Source organism: Aureobasidium melanogenum (assembly GCF_000721775.1).
Source record: "Aureobasidium melanogenum CBS 110374 unplaced genomic scaffold scaffold_25, whole genome shotgun sequence".
Lineage (NCBI taxonomy): Eukaryota > Fungi > Ascomycota > Dothideomycetes > Dothideales > Saccotheciaceae > Aureobasidium > Aureobasidium melanogenum.
Window position 1 is genome coordinate 405927 of NW_024470077.1, and position 26213 is coordinate 432139.

The 26213-nt window shown below is 50.2% G+C and overlaps 12 protein-coding genes across 12 annotated transcripts; 9 read left to right on the forward strand and 3 right to left on the reverse strand.

The window, feature by feature from the left end:
- Positions 1 to 1291: 1291 nt before the first annotated feature.
- Positions 1292 to 1735, forward strand: M437DRAFT_87757 (uncharacterized protein; the record flags this gene model as incomplete). The annotated part of the gene is made up of 1 exon (XM_041028703.1): positions 1292 to 1735. The coding sequence occupies one exon, from the start codon at positions 1292 to 1294 to the stop codon at positions 1733 to 1735; it is 444 nt and encodes a 147-aa protein (XP_040876520.1).
- Positions 1736 to 2281: 546 nt separating this feature from the next.
- Positions 2282 to 2857, reverse strand: M437DRAFT_87758 (putative GNAT family acetyltransferase; the record flags this gene model as incomplete). Its single annotated transcript, XM_041028704.1, has 1 exon — positions 2282 to 2857. The coding sequence occupies one exon, from the start codon at positions 2855 to 2857 to the stop codon at positions 2282 to 2284; it is 576 nt and encodes a 191-aa protein (XP_040876521.1).
- Positions 2858 to 3301: 444 nt separating this feature from the next.
- Positions 3302 to 4329, reverse strand: M437DRAFT_69176 (NADH-ubiquinone oxidoreductase-like protein; the record flags this gene model as incomplete). The annotated part of the gene is made up of 4 exons (XM_041025231.1): positions 3302 to 3352; positions 3409 to 3940; positions 3996 to 4129; positions 4192 to 4329. 4 exons carry the CDS (start codon positions 4327 to 4329, stop codon positions 3302 to 3304), a joined length of 855 nt encoding a protein of 284 aa, XP_040876522.1.
- A 372-nt stretch (positions 4330 to 4701) lies between these two features.
- M437DRAFT_56943 (uncharacterized protein) lies at positions 4702 to 7169 on the forward strand (the record flags this gene model as incomplete). The annotated part of the gene is made up of 3 exons (XM_041023133.1): positions 4702 to 4821; positions 4877 to 5001; positions 5060 to 7169. 3 exons carry the CDS (start codon positions 4702 to 4704, stop codon positions 7167 to 7169), a joined length of 2355 nt encoding a protein of 784 aa, XP_040876523.1.
- Positions 7170 to 13315: 6146 nt separating this feature from the next.
- Positions 13316 to 14883, forward strand: M437DRAFT_69178 (uncharacterized protein; the record flags this gene model as incomplete). The annotated part of the gene is made up of 3 exons (XM_041025232.1): positions 13316 to 13383; positions 13609 to 14652; positions 14706 to 14883. The coding sequence occupies 3 exons, from the start codon at positions 13316 to 13318 to the stop codon at positions 14881 to 14883; spliced, it is 1290 nt and encodes a 429-aa protein (XP_040876524.1).
- A 422-nt stretch (positions 14884 to 15305) lies between these two features.
- M437DRAFT_87761 (uncharacterized protein) lies at positions 15306 to 16246 on the reverse strand (the record flags this gene model as incomplete). The annotated part of the gene is made up of 3 exons (XM_041028705.1): positions 15306 to 15455; positions 15508 to 15722; positions 15778 to 16246. 3 exons carry the CDS (start codon positions 16244 to 16246, stop codon positions 15306 to 15308), a joined length of 834 nt encoding a protein of 277 aa, XP_040876525.1.
- A 145-nt stretch (positions 16247 to 16391) lies between these two features.
- M437DRAFT_69180 (uncharacterized protein) lies at positions 16392 to 17402 on the forward strand (the record flags this gene model as incomplete). The annotated part of the gene is made up of 1 exon (XM_041025233.1): positions 16392 to 17402. One exon carries the CDS (start codon positions 16392 to 16394, stop codon positions 17400 to 17402), a length of 1011 nt encoding a protein of 336 aa, XP_040876526.1.
- Positions 17403 to 18084: 682 nt separating this feature from the next.
- M437DRAFT_69181 (uncharacterized protein) lies at positions 18085 to 18810 on the forward strand (the record flags this gene model as incomplete). The annotated part of the gene is made up of 1 exon (XM_041025234.1): positions 18085 to 18810. One exon carries the CDS (start codon positions 18085 to 18087, stop codon positions 18808 to 18810), a length of 726 nt encoding a protein of 241 aa, XP_040876527.1.
- Positions 18811 to 19492: 682 nt separating this feature from the next.
- Positions 19493 to 20404, forward strand: M437DRAFT_78296 (uncharacterized protein; the record flags this gene model as incomplete). The annotated part of the gene is made up of 2 exons (XM_041026965.1): positions 19493 to 20123; positions 20154 to 20404. 2 exons carry the CDS (start codon positions 19493 to 19495, stop codon positions 20402 to 20404), a joined length of 882 nt encoding a protein of 293 aa, XP_040876528.1.
- A 253-nt stretch (positions 20405 to 20657) lies between these two features.
- M437DRAFT_56996 (maleylacetoacetate isomerase) lies at positions 20658 to 21305 on the forward strand (the record flags this gene model as incomplete). Its single annotated transcript, XM_041023143.1, has 1 exon — positions 20658 to 21305. The coding sequence occupies one exon, from the start codon at positions 20658 to 20660 to the stop codon at positions 21303 to 21305; it is 648 nt and encodes a 215-aa protein (XP_040876529.1).
- A 348-nt stretch (positions 21306 to 21653) lies between these two features.
- M437DRAFT_69183 (uncharacterized protein) lies at positions 21654 to 22364 on the forward strand (the record flags this gene model as incomplete). Its single annotated transcript, XM_041025235.1, has 1 exon — positions 21654 to 22364. One exon carries the CDS (start codon positions 21654 to 21656, stop codon positions 22362 to 22364), a length of 711 nt encoding a protein of 236 aa, XP_040876530.1.
- A 575-nt stretch (positions 22365 to 22939) lies between these two features.
- Positions 22940 to 24273, forward strand: M437DRAFT_87767 (4-hydroxyphenylpyruvate dioxygenase; the record flags this gene model as incomplete). Its single annotated transcript, XM_041028706.1, has 3 exons — positions 22940 to 23288; positions 23340 to 24076; positions 24139 to 24273. 3 exons carry the CDS (start codon positions 22940 to 22942, stop codon positions 24271 to 24273), a joined length of 1221 nt encoding a protein of 406 aa, XP_040876531.1.
- Positions 24274 to 26213: the final 1940 nt, after the last annotated feature.

Consider the following 26213-nt stretch of genomic DNA (forward strand, 5'->3'; position numbering starts at 1 on the left):
CTGCCTTTCCATCCAAAGCTGCTAAGAGATACGGTGTAACTGGCGGAAGCCTGCACACGTTTCACCGATGTCCACGTTGCATAAAATGTCGGGACACGTTCAAGATATTGGATTATGCTCCAGTTGGCTATCAGCGCCTTTGAAATAGCTCCAGGTTCGATCGTTGTTTGTATCGGCGTGAGGAGATAAATGTTACTTCGCAATCAAGTCATGCTGCTTCTTGCTTCGAACAGTGCTCTACCAACGAGGCGTGCTTGCAGCATCTTCAACAGCTCTGGCATTTGCCGCCAGCGATTTTGTCATTGTAGCATTGTGGCAAATTTGCGGTTCTCTCTAGAAGTTACTGGTTCGTAGAGGTCAGCCTTTGTATTGCCGAGTATTGGGCTTGCATCAGCTTGGTTGAGAGGTGCTGCCAGATTTATTGGTGGAAGAAGAAAAATGACCAGCAAGGCGATGCCTGGAGGATTGATAGGGCGACTTTGTAGTAATGGAAGTATCATGCTGGTAGATGATTGTTCGGTAAATCGTGAATTGTGTTTCTGGGAAGTTCACCGTGCAGTGGGCTCCCTTCATCCTGGCTAATGCATGGCAACAAAGAAATTGAGAAAATTGGTTAATATTGTCCCCCTTCTGCTACGAAGTTTATGCGGACAATTCTGGCTAGATATTCGAAGCTCTATTGATATGCATTTCAATTGCTTTGACGTCTCTGGTCTCGATGTTGAGACTCATCAACTGTAGGGCAGGGTCATGAGCCAGAATTTCTGACTTGGCCAAATTTTGAGCCGCGGACAGGAATCCGCCGCAGCTTCGACGAGCAAACTTCCCGTTCCTGCGACTTGCAACGAGCAAAATCGATATCTTACGACTTGATGTACACTAGCACCTCATTAGGGCCGCTTCTCAAACATCGCTCTGGATGTGAATGTGATGAAGTTCATGCATCTTGATGGAGCGTTGACGCGTTCGCAAGGATGCGAAAGGCCCGGCCGGCCCTTAGGCTGACACACGTCCAATGTCGCAGCCTCTCTATATATGATACAGTAGAGCTGTTGAACTGATCATGCCCTCACTGCCCTAGGGTTGCGAAACTTGTAGGTAAAGTCAATTCAGGTCTTTAGGTGTATGGCGCATACCTATAAAACTCCGTTAGTTTTGCTGCTCTGCGCTTTCCTTGCCATCGCACTCTAGACCAAGTATCATCAGCAAGCTGGTATCGCTTTCCATTCTTTCCAACGTTACAAAAAGCTTTAAATCTCACCATCCACATTCTACAACTCTTCCTCCAACAATGAAGATCACTGCCAACATCCTCGCCATCGCCCTGACCCTCGGCCTCGCGACTGCCACACTTTCTCCTGCCACATCGAACACCAAGGGCAAATACCCCAAGTCGCCAGCCTGCAGTCCCGCAAAGACCAGCAAGGCCATTCAAGCCGCTGAGTGCAGTCACAACACAAGAACATCAAAGACACAGACTTTTGCTGTCTTCAAGATCGACCACCAATACGATGCCAACCATGGTGCTCCTTATGGCACTTGTGAGGCCTACACTTGCACTGCACCTACTGATAGTCAGTTGAGCTCTGACTCGGACTATTGGACTTTCTTCTGGGATGACAAAGGCGAGAGCAGTGGCGAGGGTGCTGGATGTATCAAGGATCCGCAGACGGGTGTTTGTGGATGTGAGAACTCGAATGGACAGTTTGTGTCTGGATCCAGCAGCTGTACATAGATGGGTCTTGACGAGGCATGAAGAGATGCTAGGTGGTTGTAGTGTAGAGTCGACCCTATTTGAACATAAACATGAGTATGCACAAAGTCTTATGCTCATGCTTAAGTTATGAACAGAATAAGTGCATATCCCAACTTCACCATTCGCTCCTCGAACATCAATGCATACCTTTCACATGGACCGTACCTCCAAATGATAAGGACTGTGATATCGGGTAATGGCTTGGCCACCCAAATGTCACGTTCATGATGCACTCGATTCAGCTCAACAACTCCACTACATATCCTCGATGCTAGCAATGTTGGTGAGTGTATGAAGCTATCTGTGCTCTTGCTTTGTTCCAAGCGTTTCTACCACTGCTCAAGAGGTCTTCGAACACGAGATTCGTTGCTATGAGCACATGTTCGTGCAGATTGACAAAGCAGCCAGAGACCAAACATCAGGCACTTTCCAGAACTTCGACGATACCGAGCATCAATGGTGACCAAGCTCAGCAACTTCGACTTTCAGTCAAATGCAAATCATAGCTTGAACCACAAACCAATTTCATTCTTCCAACCCCCAATCCTCCACCTTCTCCATCCCCCAACTCCACACCGCTGTATCTTTATCTCCAAACATTTTAACCTTTCTAACACCCTCCCACCTCATGCCCAACCTCCTGAGCGTACCCATACTAGCCTCATTCGTTTCATCACAAAACCCGAATACAGCTTTGACACCTTTCTCCCTATCCACATATTCGATAAGTCCTTTGGCAGCTTCAACAGCATAGCCCTTTCGCATATATTCAGAGAGTACAGCATACCCAATATCGGGAGCTAGTACGGAGGAGTCTTCTCCTCGCATGAGTTGGACCGTGCCGATGGGGGTGTTGGTTGAGAGTAACGAGACGAAATTTGTGCCATACCCGTTACGGGCATGTTCGGCCAGAAAGCGGTTCTCGATTAGTTCTTTTGCGGCTGAGGGGTTGGTTATGGAGGTTGGTTTGCCGCCGAGCATGGTTATGAATTCGGGTGTGTTCCAGAGAGAGACGAGGAAAGAGCAGTGAACAGGGTTTGAAGGATCTAGGTAGGAGATCTTAAGGCGAGAAGTCGTGAAGGAAAAGTTAGGATCTGTCATTCTGAGAACGAAGATGGAGGTTGATGCCAGAGGACAAGTTCTTTGTAGTGATTGGGTTTCAAGCTGGCTCTATGGTTGTATTATGTGTTCTAGATCCGGTTTTGTGATGCTAAATCGAGGTGGTAGATCAGTCTCTTGGGATTATATATACTCTTGACCAAGACGAGATGTCTACCTGCCTGAAGTTAAGTATGGAGTATCAGTTGAGTCAATGGCTCGGTGACTGCGATAGGAAGGTGCGTGAGCGAAACAGTGGACCGTGCGCGATCCTCTTCGAAGCAACTCGCAGTCAAAAACACACAGATTGGAGTGAGAGCTGTAAAACAATGTGAGAAAGATGAAATCCAATTTCCTTGGTATGCACAAAAAAGAAAAGTCGGTATTGAAATTTGACCTGAACTGATTACACTATGATACACCGCCAGGGAGTCTAGAGTGAATCTTCTACTTCTTCTCCTCAGGCTTGGGCTCGGGCTTTGGTGTAGGGAGCTTGAACTGTGGTGATTGATCAGTATATGATGCTGGCAGCATTTCTGTAGCGGAGGACTTACGCTCTCAGGCTTTCTGTCGTGACCGGGACCAACCTGCTCCCAAGCAGAGCTACCACCCTCAAAGTTTCTGAAAGCCTGGGTCAACTCGAGAGGCTCAACAACGATACGCTTCTGCTCCTCGTCGTAACGGATCTCAGTGTAACCAGTAAGAGGGAAGTCCTTGCGGAGCGGGTGGCCATCGAAACCGTAGTCGGTCATGATACGGCGAAGATCGGGGTGACCGACGAAGAAGACACCGAACAAATCGTAGACCTCACGCTCGTACCAGTTGGCACCATCGTAAAGGCCGCAAAGCGAAGGGACAGGGGTGGCCTCGTCGGCGTAGGTCTTGACACGAATACGGGCGTTGTGGCGGACAGAAAGCATGTTGTAGACGACCTCGAAACGCTGGTCACGGGTAGGGTAGTCGACGGCGGTAATGTCGCTGATCTGGGTGAACTCTGCGGCGGTGTGGTACTTGAGGAAGTTGAAGACGGGGAGGACGGCGCTGGGGGCGATGTAGATGACAAGCTCATCCTTCCAGACCGAGAACCTGAACGAGACGTGTCAATGCTATTCCAGAGAACAGAGAGCGGGTGTGGACGCACTGCTGGATGTACTTGGGCATGCAAGCCATCAAGTACTGGCCGTACTGGTGCAGGCTATCGGCCTTTTCTTGGAACTTGTCGGCGGGGTTGACGACGGGGACATGGAGACGGCCTTGAGCGCTTCTTTGGGCGTGCTGATACAGAAATCAATACTCGATCACGGGAGCGTGTTCGCGGCGTAGGTGGGTTGTCGTACTCTCATGTTAGGCAGGTCGGAAACATCGGCGGCGAGCTCCTTCTGGCGCAGGGCCGAGACGGTGAAGGCGCGAGTCGAGGGGGCGACATTGCGCGAGGCAAGACGCAGCGAGCGAGTGGCGGATTGTCGTAGAGCCATTGTGAGGGTGTGTGTGCTGTCTCTTCACAAGAAGTGGCCTGGTTTAGTGTCCGTAGCTGGAAGAGACGATATGATGGTCATCATCGTTCCTGCCCAGCTTGGCCAATCAGAGGCGGGCGGCGTCCGTGCGGGCCACAGTCTCCTTCTCTCACAAGCAAGCCAGAGCAGAGCAGTTGCAGTTGCTCTTTCCCGCGGCCGCGCTGTCACACTACAACATTCCCATTCCATCTCCTCTTTAATTCATTGCGAACTTGCCTGTCCTTTCTTATCAGTCTGTGAAAGCGCCTGCATTCTCGACTCCGCCTCTGCGCGCCTTCTCCATCTTCGCCCTCTCCCTCCTTCACCACTTCCGCTCTCTCCCACTGCCACACCATGTCGCGGACTCAGCAAGATCAGTTCATCGATGACGATGAGGAAGAGACATGTCCTCTCTGTGTAGAGGAGTTCGATCTATCAGATCGCGGCTTTCGACCATGCGTCTGTGGCTATCAGGTCTGTGCTCACTGCAACCATCTTCCACCCACTGCCAGCTAACATGTACTCCCAGATCTGCCAGTTCTGCTATCATAACGTGCGCAATAATATGAACGGCCTCTGTCCTGCCTGTCGCCGTCCATATGATGATGCCAACATAGAGTTTCGCAGGCCTGGCCCGGAAGAGTACACATCCCTGTCCAAAACTGCTACTCATCCTCATCGCTAACACCCCTCACAGGGAGGCCCTCTGGAGAGCCAAACAAGCTGCCAAGCAAAAGAAGCAGTCCGCCGCCGCCCAAAAGGAAGCTCAGAAGCGCGAGGCCGACACACTCTCTCGCAAGCATCTCGCTGGTCTGCGCGTCGTGCAAAAGAACCTGGTTTATGTGACTGGTTTGAGCCCTAGAGTGCAAGAAGATAGACTGCTCGAGACTCTTCGCGGCGACCAATACTTTGGCCAGTACGGCAAGATTGTCAAGATAGTCGTCAGCAAGGCAAAGGACAACATCAACCCCCAGTCCGTCGGCGTCTACGTCACCTACGCCCGCAAGCAAGATGCTGCCTCCTGCATTGCTGCCGTCGACGGCTCGCAAAACGGCGATCGCGTTCTAAGAGCTCAGTTCGGCACCACCAAATACTGCTCCGCCTACCTCCGCAACGAACAATGCACCAACCGTAACTGCATGTTCCTGCACGAACCTGGCGAGGAGAACGACAGCTTTACCCGCCAAGACTTGTCTTCGATGAATGTCATCTCGACACAGCATCCACAAGCACCGTCGCAGCCAACCTCGCAGCCTCCGCCGCAAAGTCAACAGCCTGTTGCCGCCGCTCACACCCTCTCTAGGCAAGACTCGCAATACATTCCTCCAAGCCCGAGCGTCGAACATGATGGCCCTGCACTGCCTTCAACTGCCAGCTGGGCGTCCAAGGCTCCTCAAATGAGCCGCACAGCTAGCAGTCGCTCTGTGTCCCTCGTTATGCCTAAAGAACCAGCTAGAGAAAAGCCCAAGCCTGAGCCGCAACCTCAGCCTCAACCTGAACCCGAACGCGAACCGTCTCCTTCGCCAGAGCCCGAACAGCCTGCAACTCCCAGCCCGCCTCCTGCTCCTGTCGCACCTGTCAGAAAGAAGAAGCCGGTCGTCGAGGATCCCCTGACCCATATGTTCAAGGCTTTCCAGTCTTTCGACCTCAAGTTCGTCCTGTCTAGTAAGGCATTGGAGGACAGCAACATTGACTTTGACACTTTCCCATCACTATTCGACCCTCACGGTGGAGCCAAGAGACGTGCAATGAGACAACGCGAAGAGGAGGAAGACGAGGAGCGCAGAAGATTGGAAGCTGAAGCTCAACTAGCTCAACAGACTGTTAACAGCGTCGAAGACGAAAATGGTCCCGAAACTGGTGGTAGCATGCAACTTGGAGGCGAGCCCGAGGACACCATGGGCCGTGGTCAGTCTCCACAGCACGCCATCGAACCTCCTTCGCGCACCAACTCAGTCATCGACGGCGGATTTCTCTCCAACGAGCTGTCCAATTTGAGCATTACTGCCCCGAATCTGACCGCCCAACAACGCCAGCAGTTGCTTCTCCAGCAGTTCAAGACCCCTTCAGCTGCATCTTCTCAGCCACCCTTCCAGCCACCACCTGCTGCTCCGGCTGGCCACGCACGTAATGTTTCACGATACACATTTGCAAACGACACCAACACTGCTTCAGCTGCCGTCAAGCCTGTCGCCAATGCCAAACTCATGAACCAACAATCCTCCATGATGCCTTCTCAGTCATCCTTCCAGCAGCCCCCTCCTAGCGGATTTTACAGCAATGTTCAGGGACCTCCACCCGGTCTCAAAACCACTGGCACTCCTCCTTTCAGCGGAGGTGGCATGTTTGGCCAAGGTCATGGTTTTGCAACAAGCGGCTTGGGTTATGGCGCCAACTTGACCGGTCGCAACCCTAACGACGAAATGATGAGAGATCTTTTGAGAAACCGTAACCTCGGTGGCGGTGCCCAGATGTCAGATGCCGCAAAGCGTGAGTTATTGTTTCCTTCTTTCTTACACCAGCACCCCACCAGTTCCACTCCAGTCCCAGCCCCTGGTCTTCTGAATCTTCCCTATGGCACTCAGCCTCAGGCCTTTCAAGACGCTGCCCAGAAGCCCAAAAAGAAGGGCAAAAAGCACAAACATGCTAACACTTCCTCCTCTGGAGGTGGTGTAGTTGATGTAGCAGACCCGAGCATTCTTCAGGCAAGACTGCACCAAGCCGGTCAAATCGGAAACCAGGGGCTATTTACTGGTCAGGGACAAGGTGGGTTGCATAATGTGTACGGCAGCGCCGACGCTGGTGCTTTCCGCAGATGGTAGACGACCGCATCCCCTTTTGATTCTGTTCGAGTCTTTGTTTTGTTGTTTTGCTCTTTTGCTTTTCCCATCTTTCTATCATGTCTATCTATCCCCCACGACCTTGCTACTGGCGTCTTGATTTAGGGTGGAAAGCGAGCACAGCATTGGCCTTCCCAAAAAAAAAAGAGATTCTCAGTCTCGAGCCATTGGCGTTTCGGGTTTTATATCATGTCCAGTCGGCACTTCTCGTCAGCTTCGGAGTTATTATCGATGCATTTGCCGCAGTGGCTATATGGACGGCAGGAGTTTTCACTTTTCCTTATGCCTCTCACGTTTCTGCAACGTTAGCCACCTTCTTGTACGTATCTTCTTACCTTTTGTCGCAGATTGGTAGATTAACAAAGTCAGTGTCTGCCGTCTTGCACCTATTTCCATACTTCCAACTGGCGTTCTCGTGTGATCCACATCATGTATACTAGTTTTCTTTCTCGGCGGTCGTCTACCATCTGCCGAAACCAGTCGCTACTATTCGACGTATACAAAACAAACTTTTCAGAATCTTGCTGACTAGAGGTATAGAAATCTCAGACATAACATCTCTTGGTGGTGCAGCTCATCTTTCATCAGATCTTTTCGACGAACCCGGACGATCAACCCCGCCAGTGCCTCCCGGTCTCGAAGGTCTTGGTCAATCGTTGCCCCCTCTTGACCTTGACGAGGAAGATGATGTTCCCAGACGTTCAACACCATCAATTCCTCCAGGCTTTACGGCCCCAGTGCTTCCTCCCCTCAAGGACGATACGTCCGCTTCTCTTCCAACTTCTCGATCTAGTTCTAGAGCAAGTCTCAGACGCGGCAACTCTCAAATCCTTCCTGCTGTCCCAGTGCTTTCTGGCACACCATCTCGAGCTCCTACACCATTGAGACATGAGACCAAACCTTTTGCCAACGTCATTGATGACTTTGCCACGCCTACCAGACGCGGAAGGTCCGAATCTCATCTTGCTAATGTCGAATATGCCGAGAGTCACGATACAGCTCCCGGCGCCGAGGTGGAGACTCCAACAAAGGCCGATATCAAGGCGGAGAAGGCTGAGGCAAAGAAGGCGAAGAGAGCCGACAAGTTGGCCAAGAAGGAAGCCGAGAGACTTGAGAAGGCTGAGAAGGCCGCTGCTGCACAAGCTGCAGCCGAAGCACTCGCGCAGAAGAATGCCGCTGAGAAGCTCGAAAAGGCAGCATCTCAAGCACAATCATCTGAAGCCCAGCTTGATCCTCCAGGTGCTTCCAAGGAAGAGAAGAGCAAGGCGGCAACCAATACAGTCGATCTTGTCAAGGACCTGACACCGGCCGAAGCTGCGGCCGCGGCCAAATCGGCTGCAGGTGAGACCGTTAGTAAGAAGAAGCATCCTGGAAAGATTGACATTACAGCCGCTGTCCTCAAGGGTGGTGAAGTGCCCACTTCTCTCACTTCGACTCCGGTGAAGGCTGAGAACGTTCCTCGCACTTGGAACACCATCACTACTGCATCGCGTCCGCAGAGTCCCAGCATAGCATCAGACTCGGCCAAGAAGGTTGCAGCTCCGCGCACTCTGCGTCTCACAACAGCTCTACCTCCGCCGGCGCCAGTTGTTGCGCCTGCTATCCGCACAATTCCTGCCACAACATCTCGCATGCCATCGAGACAGCCCAGTGTTGCTTCTATTCAAGTCCCAGGCACTCCCGGTAGCGAACATATTTCCGACGACATCTCCGTCACTTCTACCTCGGTATCGCGCGCAAACACACCGCCTCCACCAACTTCAAGCAGAGTCGGTTCGGCGTACGTTCGCCAGAATACCAAGAGTCAACAGAAGAAATTGCGCCAAGAAAAAGCCAGACAGATGACCGAGGAACTCTTGTCCAAGGATACTCAGGCCGCTGTAGAGCCCATTCAGGAAGCCATCACCAGTCGCAAGAAGAAGTCCAAGAGGGACAAGCCCTCGACCCCTGCTGCATCTACGCCTGCTGCATCGACTCCAGTTCCCTCACGTCCTGCCTCTCCTCAGTTGAAGGCCCAGCCCGAAGAACCACCAAAGGTAGAAAAACCCGCCACGCCCGTCAAGGCCGAGACTCCTTCCCCTCCTCCACCCGCTCCCGTCACTCCGGTCAAAGCCCCTACTCCGCCACCACCAGCAGCGCTGACTCCTGCTTCTCTCATTGCAGAACTGCGCAGTCAACATGGCACTCTAGCCGGCGCTTTTGACGCTTTCTTTCGCCCCTTTGCTCAGACCGTTGCACACTACAAGCCTTCTTCACAACCCACTGCTGCCGACTTGTCTCCCGAAAACGCAATCCCACCCCACCAGCCTGAGCTCAAGAGGGAAGATGTTGATGTCTTGCTTTCGGGACGCGCCTGGCGCCCCGTGACCGATGAGCAGCAGCGTCTCTGGGAGCGTCTTGTTATTTCGCCTAGTGGTGCCGTCATTCGTCATATGGAGCCCCAGTTTGAGGAACGCTTTTTAGCAATGGAAGCCATGAATCGCCAATTGCCAGAGAATCTCAAGTTCCACCCCATTCAGCACAGTAACACCCCTACCGATCTCGACTTCCCGGCTGTGGATATAGCACTCCTTCGTCGCGAGTTTGAAGGTGCACCCAACGGCAACCGTCACCGCAGTGCCAACGCCATGGAAAAGGCTGTCGAGGAGGGCAGCAAGAAGGGTAGCTTCTTGGTTGACACTGCTGGCAAGTACGTCAATGAGTTCATCATGCCTCCTGTTCCTCTTAGTCCACCCAACGAGAAGGCTATCAAAGAAGAGCAGCAGAGAGACAAGAACCACGTTGTCAGTGTTGAGGATCTGGAGCGCAGACTTGCCGAAGCCAGACGCTTTGCCGATGATAAGGAGGCTGGCTTGCGCCGTCTGGTTAAGAGAAACAGAAAGGTGATTGGCTTGACCCACTGAAGTGGCGTTCTCGGTCGACAAGAGAGCAATCAAACTTAACGCTTCAAAAACTGTGTGAACAAAAGCTGTGCAAGCAACACGGCTGCTGATCTCTCGAAAACTCGGAGTAACTCTTTTCGTAAAAGGAGGGTCGTTATGGTTGCAAGAAAAAGATGGACATTCTCTCCCCTGAACACTATGACACAGACTCATTTTTCGTTTCATTCATTGTACTATTAGCATCACAAGTAGCATTACACCGCCCCATCCGCATCACGGTCGCTCTCAGATAGAGTCCGCTTCAGCATTACACATGTATCATAATTGGCATTATCACACGCTGCATCGTTCTTTCCAAACTTCTTGATATTCCCACTGGCTGCAAAACTGATAAGTGATGACAGACACAGACAAGAAAGGGTTGAAGAGGTCTGTTGTAATGTTCAAGCTATCTAGATGGGTAGAATAAAGCATACTGAGTTGGTATATCATGCTGCAAAAGCCGAGAGAGAAACTCAGCAGGCCAAACTGTATGTGATAGCAAGATGATGTAGAAATAGTTGACGCAAAAACGCTCTACTCAAAAGTTGGACAACACGTTTGGGACAGATCAACCTACACCTTGTTCTATCCTGCGAGCTTTTGTCAAGTACGTTGATCAGAAATTCAAGGCCAGAACTGCTTGGAGATGTGTTCAAAGATACGCATGACAAGTACGGGATGAGGCGATTCTTTGAAGGTTGCAGTGTTGCAACCGCCAAACGAACAAAGGAATTGTGAGTTGTCGAGGATTGTGCATTGCTTCAAGCTCGGAGTTTCGAAACACCATCACTCTTGGAGTTCTTGATTCATCATAATCTTTGAGGATATTTTCGCCCGAGTGACTCGTCCATCTGACGGTACGTGGCGGTGCGATGTATGGTGTACACGACTGACATATGAGCAGCATGCATAAACGATGCAGAACTAATCGTACACTGTCAGTACTCTGTTGATACCCCGTAATAGATCAGCGCAAGCAAAGGCTTGCTATAGGGCTCGTTTTTGTGCCGATTCGTCGATGGAAAGTGCTTCCAGGTAAGCATCGGTATCTTCTCCTATTCGACGACTGTACCCTTGGTGGCGCTGCTGTGGTCGAGCTCAGGATCGTGATGGAAGCGAGGACGACCCAGAAGCGAGGGATATAGGCCATTCGTCCATTCAACGAGGGCGGCATAGCGTATAGCACATTCATGTATAGGTATTTGTAACCAGCTGATTTTGCAGACTGTTTCTACCAGAGATGATTAGCGCAGGGCTGCAGACTGCTTTGTTCTCCTTTTGGTAACGGCTTCGATAGGCTTAATTTTTGGTTATGCAAAAGCGTTATCATGCACGCTGACCGTCTATTGTGAGTAGGACCTGTGAAGACAGTGTGTGTCTGCATCCGTTGAACAGTGTGCAGCTTGCAGACTGCCTATTTTGACCTTGATAAGCCCTGCAACTCGCCGTAATCCTTGAATTTGCAGACGCACTGATGTGCGCGCTATACAACGGCTGTTGAAATATCCTGTGTATCACAACGCGGCTCTCGGCACCCGGCTGCTTCTCTTGGTGACCACGAGAGCGGTGTGTTGTGCCACTTCGTTTACGTTATCGAGGTGCTGCTGACAAGAGAGACCAGGCTATACCTCTTCAGTCGTGTGAAGGCGAATAGCTGTCAAGGTCCCGAAGCATTGGGTGATGAGCTTGTCGATCCAGGACTTCAGGGATGGGGTTACCGAAAATCTTTCTGCTGGTGGATTGATGTGAGTGTGCCCGCTTCTATCCCGGTTCTGCTATCTCAAGGCGACTTATACAGCATTGCTCGAGCCGGCCGCGTATGTGAGCTCACCACGGGATGACAGAACATGGGACGCAAGGTCGCCGTTTTACCAGGAAGCGAGTGATCGCTTTCGAACATGCGTAGTCGCCGAATTGCGATCTTGATGCAGATGTGGGAAGTGCCTGAATGCAAAGATCCTGTTACTTGATGTTCTTTGAATCTTTATGGCATCAATGTGACGTGGAATCATACGAAACGAGAAAGTCAGAGAGATCAGCAATAGTTGCCTGTTTTGTAGAAGCGTGTATCCTGACAGAAGCATATTAAAAACAATCTTCATGATATTCAACCTGCAGATGAATGCGGGCGATATGTTGGCTTGGTGCAAGTACGTTGGAACGTTTCCCTATCAGGATGAAGCAGACCTCTGACTAGAAAGAGGCGTGGTTGCCTGGAAACACGGAACTGAGTACCGAAGAAAAAACGCCAGCTTGAGACCTGCATGATTGCACTTTACTTCAGACTATGTTAAGCGGGATTGTGCGTGAGCGATTGACGAAAAGTCCTAGTGGGACGCCTTGTGGACTCGACAAGTTAATTGTGGGTGAGAACGATCGCATTGATTGTGGATTAGAATTGCGGTCAGTCATGAAGCAAAGAGGGTTGGCTTGAAGATGAAAGCGCTTGCCAATTCATCGAATGCTTTGAAAGCATTAGTTAGTAACTGAGTTTGTTGTTAACAGTTGTCGTCAACAGAGTTGGGAAGGAGCGAAGCGTCGCGTCACCTACACAATCCAATCGCTCGACATCTGTCACCATCACATCCACATCGATTTTTCTTGCTGCTCCCATGCAACGCGCCTCCAATATCCACAGCTCACAGATATCATCGACATTCCAGCGTCGATCCATATAGGAGGACCCTGTAGGCCATCTCCACCAGTCCCCTGTTGGCAGTTGCTCGCATTCATCGTCTCAACGCACCACTCCTCTTCTTTTTCAGATGAGGGGTTGATCTGTGTATATTAACTCGGCAATGAGCCCGAACTGTTCGTTTTATCGCCGATTCGTGGGGGCATGCCTTTTTGCTCCGTATATTGCTGAACTAGAATTGCCGGACTCAATCCCAGGGTCTTGTACGGTCTATCGGGACATTGACCCCTAACTGCACCAATATCGCCGTTGAGCTCTATGCAAGTGGCGACTCCGACACTCATGAGTAGGGGAACAAATACCGTCGGCAAGACAATTCTGATTGACGGCCTCATCCTACCACGCTTACGGTCTACATTGACAAACGCGCTGCAAATGATCTGCAAGGTATAGTAGCGTACAGTAGCTCCTCGCTGCTAGCAGATCCTATGAGCTGGAGTGTAGGCCACGTGGAATATGGTCTGATACCCAGAGATGAGCTGAAGGAACTGGTTGTGTGAGCGGCCTTCATGCCGTGGAAACAACACTACCAGCCGAGGCTGTGGCTTTTACTTGCCTCAACTCGCGACACAGCTTGGTACGTATTGTGCGGTGAGTCTGTCGAGCGGTTAGCACGCATGGCAGGTGGTAGTGGCGGCTGACGATTGGCTGCCGAAGCGCTTCGTGCTTCTCCACCCTCTTCGAACAGCCGATCGCATTGCATATCCCACGAGCCACTTGTGGTCGAGCCTCCATATGCATGACCACCTGAACACGCGCATACCGAGAATGCATACGATTTATCATCTTCGATTGGCGCCAGCTATACCTTGATTGGCCAACAACCAGCCCCGCCGTTTCTGCGCAAGCACCGCGGCATACGCGACTATGATCTTGTTGGTAGTCATTCAGTGAAGAGATTTGAGATCAACTCTTGCCCATCTTGGCTACAGCTCGATCTGCGTCCATATCTGAGCTCAAGCATCACGTCATTCACCTTGTTGGGGTGCTCACATTTTCCGAGGTCACTGCTTGACCTGGTTGCTTTCTGCTGCCCCAAACTTCGCAATGTCCACCTTGACTATCTGGCCGAGGACCAAGAACAGGAACATTTTCTGAAATTCCTACGGAGATGCAGACATCTGCGTGAGCTCACCTTGAGCTCTGAAGATGGAGTCAGCATTCCGAAAAATGTACTGGAGAACTTGGCATCTCGAAAACAGCTAGAATATCTCTATGCTCCACTCAACACTATCCCATACCACTCGATAGAGACTATGATGCGCGAGAATCCACGCCTAAGTCCCTTTCGCGACGCACGCAGCTTGTTCCTGAGCATGGAAACGAGAGCAGCAACGTCTGTTCTTTCCGCAGCCGAGTCTCTGGTAGAGATCCAACTGGATCTAGCTGACTCTGAACACGATGTTTTTCAGGTCATCGGATCGCTACATTGCTTGGAGACGGTCGAAATTTCTTTCGCTATGCCTAAGCGTCTTACCATACATGAGCTTCAAGCCATCTCGGGCTTGACACGTCTGAAAGACCTTAGCATATACGGACCTCCAACAGAGTTGCATTGGGATGATGGCCGCCCTCTGCTGATTGCCGAAGCTTGGACTGACGACCTCTTCGACTCCTGGATAGCGAGTTTTGTCCACCTAGAGAAGCTGCTGTTAAGTGTTCGCCCATCGAGCAGCCACTGGATTTCAGAGACCAGGTTGATCGGAAAGAGTTGTCCAAATTTGACAACGTTGTCGATGGATGGTATACATGACATCGGGGCTTGGAGGGTATCACCTGCGCCATTGTTTCCTGCACTGCGTCAACTCGAGCTGGGGCGACTCAAGCCATGGCCGTTCCCAATGAGGTATGTCAGACACGCCTGATTGGATCTCTGCTCAGATGCTTATAGCAGGATAGTGCCGAAGAGAACAGGGAGTATGCAAAAGGGCTCGCATGTCTGATACAGCAACATGCGCCTCTGTTAGAGGAGCTCAGTGTGGGGCGAGACGAGTTATCAAATGCCGTGGCTGAAGCTTATAAGCAAGAGAGGTTGGAAACTCGTTGCATCAACGAGGTCACCATGTTCGACGCATGACCGATCACCTGACGATTGAAAATTTCTTTAGGTCAATTGCACAAGCTTTCCGTCCTCAGAGTGAGAATGATATGTGTCAGCTCATTCACCTCTGCCTCTGTATATGCTAAATACTGCTGCTGCAGAATAGTCTATAGGCTTTCTTGAGGATACCACTTGAAGACCCCTCGGTATACGTCGAGTCAAAAAAGTTGCAAAATATTCAGGGAGTAAGATATGGAGGTGGTATTGGCTATTGTTCAATGTCAACGATAACCGAGCACGACTGAACTACACGCCAACCACAATATGCAGATATTCACCACAGACTTAATGTCACGGCAATTACAATGCTGAGTTTGTCAACCATTTTCTTGTTTTGACAAACGCCGTAAGATTGTTTTCAATCTTGTCCCGTGTAGACTACATCTATCTGTACTCTGTTATGTGTCTCTATATAGTGTATTGATGTTGTCTGGATGTTCCCTCGGCAGATTCTTTTTTGTGCGTTTTGCATCCGTTTCTTTGGAAATATCTTCCATCTTCTTCCAGGACAATGTCCAACTGAGTGCCCACAACGTAACAAACAGACCCTTTGAAAGGTGGTCAGTACAATGTGGAGTAGGATTGAAAAGTGTGACACACCGCCGAAAGCAGGAAACAAGCGCCGAACGACACGCCATCGTTGTCACGAATAGACAACATTGCTGCCATGACAGGTCCACCGATGATCTTGGCGATCGTGTCGATGACAGAAAAGAATGCAACGAGATCAGCATTCAATGCTCGGTGAACCATTGAAGAGGCGAGGGCCTCGATGGAGGGTTCCAATCCTTCGCCCATGCCACAAAGCAGTAAAGCTGTGGAAGAAGTCAGCTGCAATGTATAAGCTTGATATGATGGAAGACGCCTGACCAGTGCCAATCTGAATCGGATGTATGGCCAGCCACATGACGATGAACCCGATGATGACGACAAAGAGACTAAAGCGAATCACCCAAAGATTGATGGATTGAGCGGCAAAGCCTCGTTTCGCAAGGATGCGGGATGCAGAGGGAAGCACGATGACAGTCATCAGTGATTCGCCAATCCCCAGAGTAACACATGTCCAGACCACTTCGTCCAGACGCTGTTTCAGAACCTCGGAGGTGTATTGATATATCAGGTTCTCGCTTGAGAAAGCGATACGTTTCAATAGGAAGGAGAGAAAGCAGAACCAGATTCCGGGTATCGACATCAGGATGCGTGCAGTCTTGAGTATATTCGCACGTTGTATTTGTTCAAGATTCTCGGCAGCGGTGTTAGAGACGGGGGGTGTTGCAGTAGCTATATCGTTTTGATCTTGTTGCACATCCGATGGAGCTTTAGACAATGTCTCTGGCATAAGATACAGGACTGCGTATCTTGTCACCATAAAGAACAGAGCGACTGCAAATGGTATGGACGGTGGTAAGTTTTTCAGAATTTCGATTCCATTTTGAACACCTCAGGTACATCCATCCTTGCCTTTTGCTCTCCCGACAGCACCAATGGACGATCAAGGAGTTTCTCAAGATACCGGTTGTGATGAGCCCAGCTCTCCCACATGCTCTCAGGCCAGCTCTAATACGGAACCACAAACCGCGATACATGATCCATTCGCCAAACTTGATCCATCAGAGCAGACCAAAGTCATGGCTGCTCATCTACAGCGCTACATAGAGCGCGCGACAGACAGCCACAAGCGAACGCTACACCGTGTGCTGGATACGATTTCGGTAACAGAGGGCAGCGACGCAATGCATCTGGATATTTTAGCAACCCACATGGGAAAAGAGTCTCGGAAATATTGCGACCAAATGACTTGGCCGGGTGATCTACAATTCGAGCAAGAGATCGCCCGACCGAGTGACTTGAAAGTTTCTGATGAGTGGACTGCTTCTGGAGTCTTTCTGCCTCACAATGAAGAAAACATCGCCCAGTTTCTGCGGGAACTCGATACCGCCGCACGCAAAAATGCCGATAGAGAGTTGTTAGGCGCTGCAGCGGAGACACTCAGCCTTCCAGCAGAGTTTTGCGAGTTCGTTAAGCAATGTGGTGGGATATACGACGAAAACTTCGACAGACACAAGTTTATGTGTTCGTTCGGATCCCAATTTTATGTCTCTGAGGAGCTGGCTCTCCCTTTGGAGAAGATGAGACGTACATCGTTCGGCGATTCCAGCTGGTTCGAGCTTGCTGCTGGCTGGAGAATGGGTTATGTCTACTCTACTACCTCTCTATATCATCTCTTGTGTACGGTAACAGACGATATGGACGAACCATGGCAGTTGAGAATCGGTTACTTCGAATATGATGCTCCTGAGGACGATCTTTGGGACAGTCTTCCCGAGTTCCTTGAGTGGTACTGCAAAGGTTATGATCATGTTCGCTGGGAGAATGTCGAAGGGAACATTAAAAGTATCCATGAGGAATGTTTGGAAGACCTGGAGAAAAGACTAAGGACGGAAGCATGGGAGGGAGAAAGATTACTCAAAGGACGAGAACAAGCACAAAGATGAACTGCGAGCAGACAAATTGCATGACCGGTGAAAGTCCCAGTTGGAAACCTCCGCCTCTTTCAACACCTGTGCTGCTATTGACCGAAGATGCGATTTGCCGGTTAAGCATCTGACTGCCCACTAAATTGACGTTAAACGCGATACTTCGTGATGGTGACTTTCATTGTTACTGGATCGCAGGCCATACCCAGGATAGTGCGTAGTTTGGCTTGCTGGAGCGGGTTAAACCTCGGTAGACTTTAACGGAGGCTCAACGACTTTCGGAGTTCAAACTGTGAACGTTTGACGACACATCTCCCACCACAGGTCACTTCTTGATCCCTGGCAAGCATCATCACGATTCTCGCCGACCAAGATCAATCACAACAGGATACGCCAGTATCAATACCATGATCCTTCCCACCGATGTTTGAAACACAAAGTTGTTTCAGGTCAAGTCTGAGGTCTCTGTCGTTTCCGAGCGTCGACTCATGTTACCAGCGGGTCATGGGCTGAATCAAGTCGCGGTTACCTCCAGCCATGGCAATATTCTCTTCTTGGCTTCGACAGGGTGGTGTCTGGCTGCCTTGAGAACTTGCGGCTGCCTAAAATCTCCACCTCAATATTTGACGTATATCAGCCCTCATCGCCGGATCAGATACTTCAGGAACATACCCCTTCTCTTCGTCATTTGGTGGTCACAATGGACGAGACTACAATGGACGAGACTACAATGGGCGAGACTGAATGCGAAATATATGATCCTTTCGACAGCCTGAGCCCCTTTGAACGCCCCGAAACCATGTCAAAGGCGTTGTCACAGTTTGGAGAACGCATGAGAGACAACAACCAGCGGATTCTCAAACGCGTACTGGACATCATTGCAAGCACTGACGGCGATGAAGAATTGCACCTCAACATATTGGCAACACATCTGGACAAATGGTCCTCTGAAACAGTTTACACCAGGACTCGTACTGATGACATCGAAAACACGTTATTCTGGGATCCCACGATTACACGACTTCGCGACTTTGAACCGTGGGATTGGAGTATCTCAGAGCTCGAACACGCCGAGGATCCAGAGAAATCAAGGGCTCATGCCGCGGACTTCTTGAAAGATCTTGAGCTCGCCGTGCGCGCAAAGGCATGCAGAAATTTTCTCGGTGATGATGCAGTAGACAACTTGCGACTGCCAGCCGAATACTACGAATTCGCCAGACAATGCGGAGGTTTGGCCTCTGCAAACTACGATCGCCAAGTGTTTCTCTGTGATTTTTCCTCCGAGATGTATTGCCCAAAAGAACTGGCAGAGCCATTGGACAAGATCGAGCAATTCTCGGGTGCCAGTTACGATTTCTATTTTGCTGCAGGGTGGAAAGCAGGCGAAAACTATGACAACTGTATCATTTACTATGCTCTTACCTAACACGTCGAGGAACCAGAGAGACCTTGGAGATGGAGGGTATTTGTAAACAACTGGGAATTTCATGAGTGGCAAGGACCTTTTGACGACATATTCAGCTTCATGGAATGGTACTGCGACAGGTACAACCAAGTGCCTTGGGATTGTGTTCAGAGCAGCATGAGGCGTACTCACGAGAAGTGCAAGGCCGCACTTGCCGAAGCAACATAGCATGGTAACACTTTGACAACCGCATGGACATTTGAGATCACGGGAGAGTTCTTGGTATGGTCACATCGCTATAGACTCTTGGCTTCAGCATAGCTGGCAAGATGATGTATCTGGTGATGACGCCGATAACTGTCAACCACATGGATTGTTCCTGAAGATGGAGACCCTGCTTATACATCAACAGCGCTCATAGCTCAATAGCAGCATAGTCACCCCATTCAATGCAGTTAGCCAATAGCATGCCTCCGCTCGTGTAATCTGAAACAGACAGGTTCATGTTTAGCAAGTCTCATGAAAATTGGAAGGATGGCGGATAATATGGTAGGAGCTTTTCCTTGCGCGAAAGAGGGTCGCGAGCAATCTTGGTCGACAATCCAGTGATGTCCCTAAAAGCTCTGTCGAAAACTTAGCTAGAACCACAACATTTTCTCGCGATCCAAATCTACACTAACTGGAGTCTTCAAAACCTCGCACTATGGCCGCTACGATAGACATCGAAGATGAGTTCAGGGACCTCAGTCCTATCGCTCGCTCCGAAACGATGACTAGTCTGCTTTCACAATTCGCCGATCGCATGCTCGATAACAACAAACGCATCTTTGAGAGGGTGTTGGACATGATTGCCGAAACAGAAGGCGGCGAACAGCTCCACCTAAATATGCTAGCAACGTATTTGGAGATGGAAACGTCGGAGGTCCACGTCAAATCATGGGACGACACTGAAATTACCCGTTTGAGCGACTACAAAGCTTCGTCCCGCCTCGGTCATGATTCTGGCGTCTGCCCGTGGGAGCACGACTCGAGCGAATATATCGCAGCATTCTTACTACACTTACAGAAAGCTGTGCGTGAGAACGCGTCCAGGGATTTACTGGGGGACGCAGCGGAAACTCTCGAGCTGCCAACTGATTTCTGCGAATTTCTCAAACATACTGCCGGTGTTGTCTATCCAAATCTGGATCGCCAGATGTTCGTCTGCAGTTTTGGAACCAACACATACGATATCAAAGGGCAGGCCCAGCCTCTAGACAAAATGTGCAAGATTGCCGGACCGAATGGATTTGTGGTTGCTGCTGGCTGGACGGCTGGCGACAATGATAGAAGCTGTTAGATACACAATCTGCTTTGCAAAAGAGTCGCGGAGCCGCATGAGCCATGGCGATGGAGAATCTTCATCAACAATCTCGATTTCCATGATCGTGGCTATTACGAAAGTCTTGGTGACTTTCTCAGTTGGTATTGCAGCGCATACGACTGGGTGGATTGGGAAGCCGTGCAGCAAGGCATAGCTTTTCTGCACCAAGAGTGTAAGGAGGCTCTAGAGGAAGATGAAGAGCGGACTTCAGAAGAGGCTGAAGGACAAACGTCAGACGAAGAATCTGATTGAGCGTGGCCGAATCGCAGCTGGCTTACCATGGTTCTGTACAAATATCCAGTTTCCATCATTATGAACACTTCTGATTGGACGTCCCCCGCAGCTGATCGGCGAATGACCCTACTCGATTCGACCAAGTCACGCTTACCGGTCACCCCCTCATCTCTACAGTAAGCAGCGTGCTCATGATACTCATCTTTTGTCCAACTCATACTCCAGTAGCCGTGCCTCGCACTACGCATCAGAACACTGTAGCCTAATCCTTATGGCGAGCCTTACTCTCTACGGTTACTATCGGTCGTCTTGCTCGGCTAGACTTCGCATAGCCCTCGACTTGAAGGCCATCGAGTACAAGGCTGTCTACGTTAATCTCAACAAAGGCGAGCATCTCAAGGAGGAATACGGTGCAAGGAATCCGTCTCGCTCTGTTCCTACCTTGATGGTCGACGATTCATGGTGTATACCGCAGTCCATGGCAGCTCTAGAATATCTCGAAGAAGCTTATCCGCACTCGACACCTCTTCTTCCCGCAGATGCAAAGTCTAGGGCAGATGTCCGCACCTTGACAGACATCATCGCTGTTGACACTCAGCCACCAACCAACGATACGCCCATGAAGCGTGCACAATCTTCTGGCGCCGATCGCTTGGAATGGGCACAATTCTTCACTGAAAGAGGGCTCAAAGCGTTTGAGACTGTTGCCAGCAGAACAGCTGGACGATACTGTTGCGGTGACACAATCACTTTGGCCGATGTTTGCTTGGTGCCTGCTTTGTGGAATGCCGAGAAGTTCGGAGTCGCGATCGAGTCTTTTCCCATTATTTCTCGAGTGTATGGTGTTTTGAAGGAGCATCCTTCGTTCGTCAAGTCTCACTGGCAGAATCAACCTGATTGTCCAGAGGAGCTGAGATAGATCAAGCAAAGCTCTCGATCACGTCTGTCCATGGATACTGAGCTGCAGACAGTTGATAGGGAAAAAAGTCTCACAACAACAACACCTTCCAACTAGTGAAGCGTTCAGAGAAGGCAATTCACTCGGAAGGTTGGGCCGCGGAAGGTGTTCCGTGTTGGTGACTGCGTCGCTCCTTCCCCAGCTTCACACAAAGCGGGGTGACGAACAAGCCGGGCCGCATCCGTGTTCACACCTTCCGCAGATAACGACACGACCAGGAAGCAAGAAGCAGATAGTCAGCGAATCCTCTGCTACTCTTGCGCCTGGAAACATCACTTGTTTTGCAAATCATCATCATAACTTGACAAAATGCCTGGTCTAACTACACGAGACTCGTTCGTCCTCAAATCACTCTTCGATCCAGAGGCCTCGGCGACACCCAAAAAGCATGCATCATCACATACATCACTACCTGGAATGCCAGAAGACCAATTCTCAGCCCGCAGATCGACAGAAATTCGAATCATCTCACAACTGCAGAACAACACTTCAGACCCCGAGACTGTTCAGAGGGCAATCAACGATCTATCATTACTAATCGACGAGTCGCCTGCCTACGCCTCTGCATACATCAACCGTGCACAAGCAAGCCGACTGCTTATCCCTACAAGTGGTCTCTTCACATCCGACCATGCCGAAGCAAGCGAACAGCTGCTCAAAGACCTTCAGAAGGGCATTCAACTCGCCTCTCCAACCTCTCCGGACCAACAACTGTCAACTCATCAAACAACTGTCCTCGCAGCTGCTTACACACACCGCGGCTTCCTACTTCTCAAGATCGCCGACATCATCCGCAGTGGCGAGCAAGTTCATGGTGTCAGTGAGACACTTCAATCTGCTTCTGCAGAAAGTGTTGAAGAGCAAGCAAGCAAGGACTTTGCGGCCGGAGGTCAGTACGGAAGCAAGGAAGCGCGCGAGATGGCCGTAAGAACCAACCCCTATGCAAAGATGTGTGGTGCTATCGTCAAGGAGGCACTGAAGAAGGAGCAAGAAGAGTGGAAGGCAAGCCAGCTTTGCTGATCAGGGATATGCTTATTAAGATTGAGCGGCAATTGTCAAGGGCACGATAAGCAGAATATTCACGAGAAGCCACGACGAAGGCTCAAAGATATCAGATAGTCCTCAATCAATGTTCGAGGCTGAGCAGAGACTCTTCTCCAAAGAAGCCACCAATGCTGTGATCAAACAAAACAATCCCTCCATTGATTTCCATGCTCTTGACCGTAGCATTACACGTATCTTGATTTTCGCTTTTTATCTAACTTCACTTGTGTCATCGCAAGCGGAAGACAGCCGCACTGGAGAAGACTGGGGGCCCCTCACCCCACAACAAACGCTCCCCAAAGGCGTCTATGATCCAACAGGAGCTAACGGGCCGCCTTCCGCCTCACTATCTGAGCTCATGATCGTGAAACGATATATCTACCTCGCAAAGGTCATCGAGTGAAGTATCATTGACATACAGCTTACAATCTCACTTTTGAAGCCTTTCAAAGTGATCAATATTGGAACGCCAAAACACTATTTATTTTTCCACGACTTCCGATCATCATCACAACATCAATCAGCAACATCAACCCACAACATCAACAACCATGGCACCAGCCGCCATCACACCACCTCGCGAGACATCGCCCCCTCCCACCACACAAGCAGAGATGTCTTCATATCAAGGCTACGACCACGTGCACTGGTACGTTGGCAATGCCAAACAAGCAGCCGCCTACTACATCGCCCGCATGGGCTTCGAGAAGATCGCATACAGAGGTTTGGAGACCGGGTCTAGAGGACTCGCATCCTACGTCGTGCGCAACGGAGGCGTCACTTTTGTCTTGACTTCTCCTCTGCGTGGATTGGGTATGTTGCATGATGTCCCTGAGGAGGAGAGGGAGTTGGTTAGGGAGGTGCACAAGCATCTCGAGACTCATGGTGATGCTGTCAAAGGTTTGTTTCAGTAGATCCTTTGGTTTTCCACTTTGCTGATGAGGAAAACAGATGTGGCATTCGAAGTCGATGATGTAGAGTCCATCTACAACGCCGCAGTCTCGGCAGGAGCAACCTCCATCAAAGCCCCCAACATAATCCACGAAGGCAAACTCGGCTACGTCAAGACCGCCACAATCCAAACCTACGGACAAACCACTCACACCCTGATCGAGCGCCAAAACTACCGCGGCCTCTTCTTCCCTGGCTTCCGTCTCGAACCCACCACAAAGGACCCCTTGAACCTGATTCTCCCACCCGTCACCCTCGAAGCGATCGATCACTGCGTCGGCAACCAAGACTGGAACGAAATGGACGATGTGTGCGCCTACTACGAAAAAGCCCTTGGTTTCCACCGTTTCTGGTCCGTCGACGACAAGGAGATGTGCACCGAGTTTTCGGCCTTGAAGTCAGTCGTCATGGCTTCTCCCAACGAAGTTATCAAAATGCCCATCAACGAGCCTGCAGAGGGGAAGAAGCAATCCCAGATTGAGGAATATGTTGACTTCTATGGCGGTGCTGGTGTTCAGCATGTCGCTTTCAGAACTACTGACATCGTTACTGCCATCAGAAACCTCAGAGCCAGAGGCATGGAGTTCATCAAGGTTCCTGAGAACTATTATGTGGCTATGAGAAAGAGACTTGAGGCTGCTGGCATGAAGTTGAATGAGGACTTTGATGTCCTTGCCAGCCTTGACATCTTGATTGACTTTGACGAAGGCGGTTATCTCCTACAGTTGTTTACTAAGGTAAGTGATGTGCCAACAAACCTTCTTCCATGCTGAGCAGTAAACTGACTCTTGACTCACAGCATCTGCTGGACCGCCCTACTGTCTTCATCGAAATCATCCAGCGCAACAACTTCGACGGCTTTGGTGCTGGTAACTTCAAGTCGCTCTTCGAAGCCATCGAGAGAGAGCAGGAGTTGAGAGGCAACCTGATCTGAGTCCAGCCTCATGAATTAAAAGAAAACGATTGACGAAGATGGGTCTCCCTCATGCCATAAGACAAGGGGACAACCAGGAAAAATACCAAAGGGGCGCAAGGACCGCCGAGGTCGCTCGGATGGTCATTGTAAAATTGTAAGACTGGATGATCAGCACCTTGGCTGCGAGACTCGAAAGAGAGTTGGATCCTGAAGGCCAGGGGAAGATCCATAGATGATGAATGATGAACTCAAGCAGCACAAAGGGGCCGGAACGTCGGTCTAGTCAGATAGCAGAAGTAATCAAAATGCATATCCCTTCATCTGGAGCACATGTGGTAGCAAAGAAAAGCTTATGCAACTGGCCACTCAATAAATGTTTCTCCTTTGTCTCATTCATCCCGATACTTGTCGTCTAGTTGCTTGAGCCATCCTTACCAGCCAGAACAGCGTGGGTCGAGCGCATATGGAAGTTCGACTCTGAAACGGTTGTAGTAATGCGGCTGATCTGGGATTCTTCTGTCAGCGTTCATCCCGGCGTGACAGAAGTTGGGAGTTTGGACAGTACCAGCGACCGTAGTTGTCGGCCATATTCACGCAGCAACCCTTCGATAACAGGTATTCCAGTTTTTTAGGGCGAAGCCCGATTGCTAGATGGAGAGCATACTTTGTCGTCACCAGCTTGGACCGGTCAACCACTACTCCAGGAATAAGACATATATCTGTTGTCCAGAGAAGGTAATCTCTTGTCATTAGTTCGGTAACCTCAAATCGCGTTGTCTGGTGCATGAACGCAGTCTTGGTTGAGCGAAACCTGACCAAAGTGGCAAGCTTACTAGCATCAGAATCTAAAAGTCTGTTTATGCTTGCCAGCAGACTGAAAAGAGACCTTGAAGATCCTCTAGTGGCACGCAATGCATGCCTGTCGAAAAAGACAACTGGGTAGTCGATGTTCTTTCCTTTCTTAGCATACAACAACTCTGCTTGAGCTGCATGCAAAAGAACATTGGTCGAGGGATCAGTTGTTGCCGTGGGAAGGACCACTGCTGGAACGGATAGTGTAGCTAGCTGAGATGACAGCGCTAGAGTCGAGGTAATTGCTGATTGCGGAACCGTTGGGTCTACAGTGGAGTGAAGGGTAGAGGCTCCCGGATTACACAGCTATGTATCCTGAGAGGGGCTTGACGATGCGCCGGCCGCAGAAGGACCTGGAATCACAGGTTTCGGCCTTCCGGGGGAATGCTTCTCAGTCCGTCACTCTTCCTTTGCGATGGCGGTGTTGTTGTAGTAGACATGATTGATCGATGAGGTAACGCTCAGGCGTAATGTGGATGGTATGTTATTCAGAAGTAAGAGAGGTCAGTAGCACTTATCTTGACAGAGCACGCATCCCCGCTGGGCCACAGGATATACATGCATGTCGGGAGGGATTCTATCGATGCCCAATGGCTACATCGGAACGCCAGCGGTTGCATGGTGCAGATGCAATACTCCTGCAAGGCTTCATGGATCTGACTAACACCAATCAGGTACTGGACATTGATGAACATAACGATAAATTGTTGGAGACCGCTCAAAAATGCACATCATCTTGGGCAGTCAACAGGTATCAAAGGAGAAGCCGACACCATGCCTGCGCCTTCTGCATAAGAACGAAAATGGCGTTCGTTCGCAGACCGCGCGTGTGTTCACGCGTTCCATCCCTCTGGATGACGCGGGCGCAAAGGGCGAAGGAGCAGACCTGGCTTGGGCAAGGCAGGTGGCTGGGGACGCTTTGCAGAGTGGACGATACATGGAATCGGTGGAATTTCGGCTTTATGCCATTCCATTCCACCACTTCTAGCTATTATTCCATTCTATGCCAATTTTCTAGTGGAATCATGCTAATTCCAATCTTGCTGTTGTTGTTATCGTCACCCTGTCCAGATTAGGGGTCACCCTGTTATGTGATTAGTAATCAT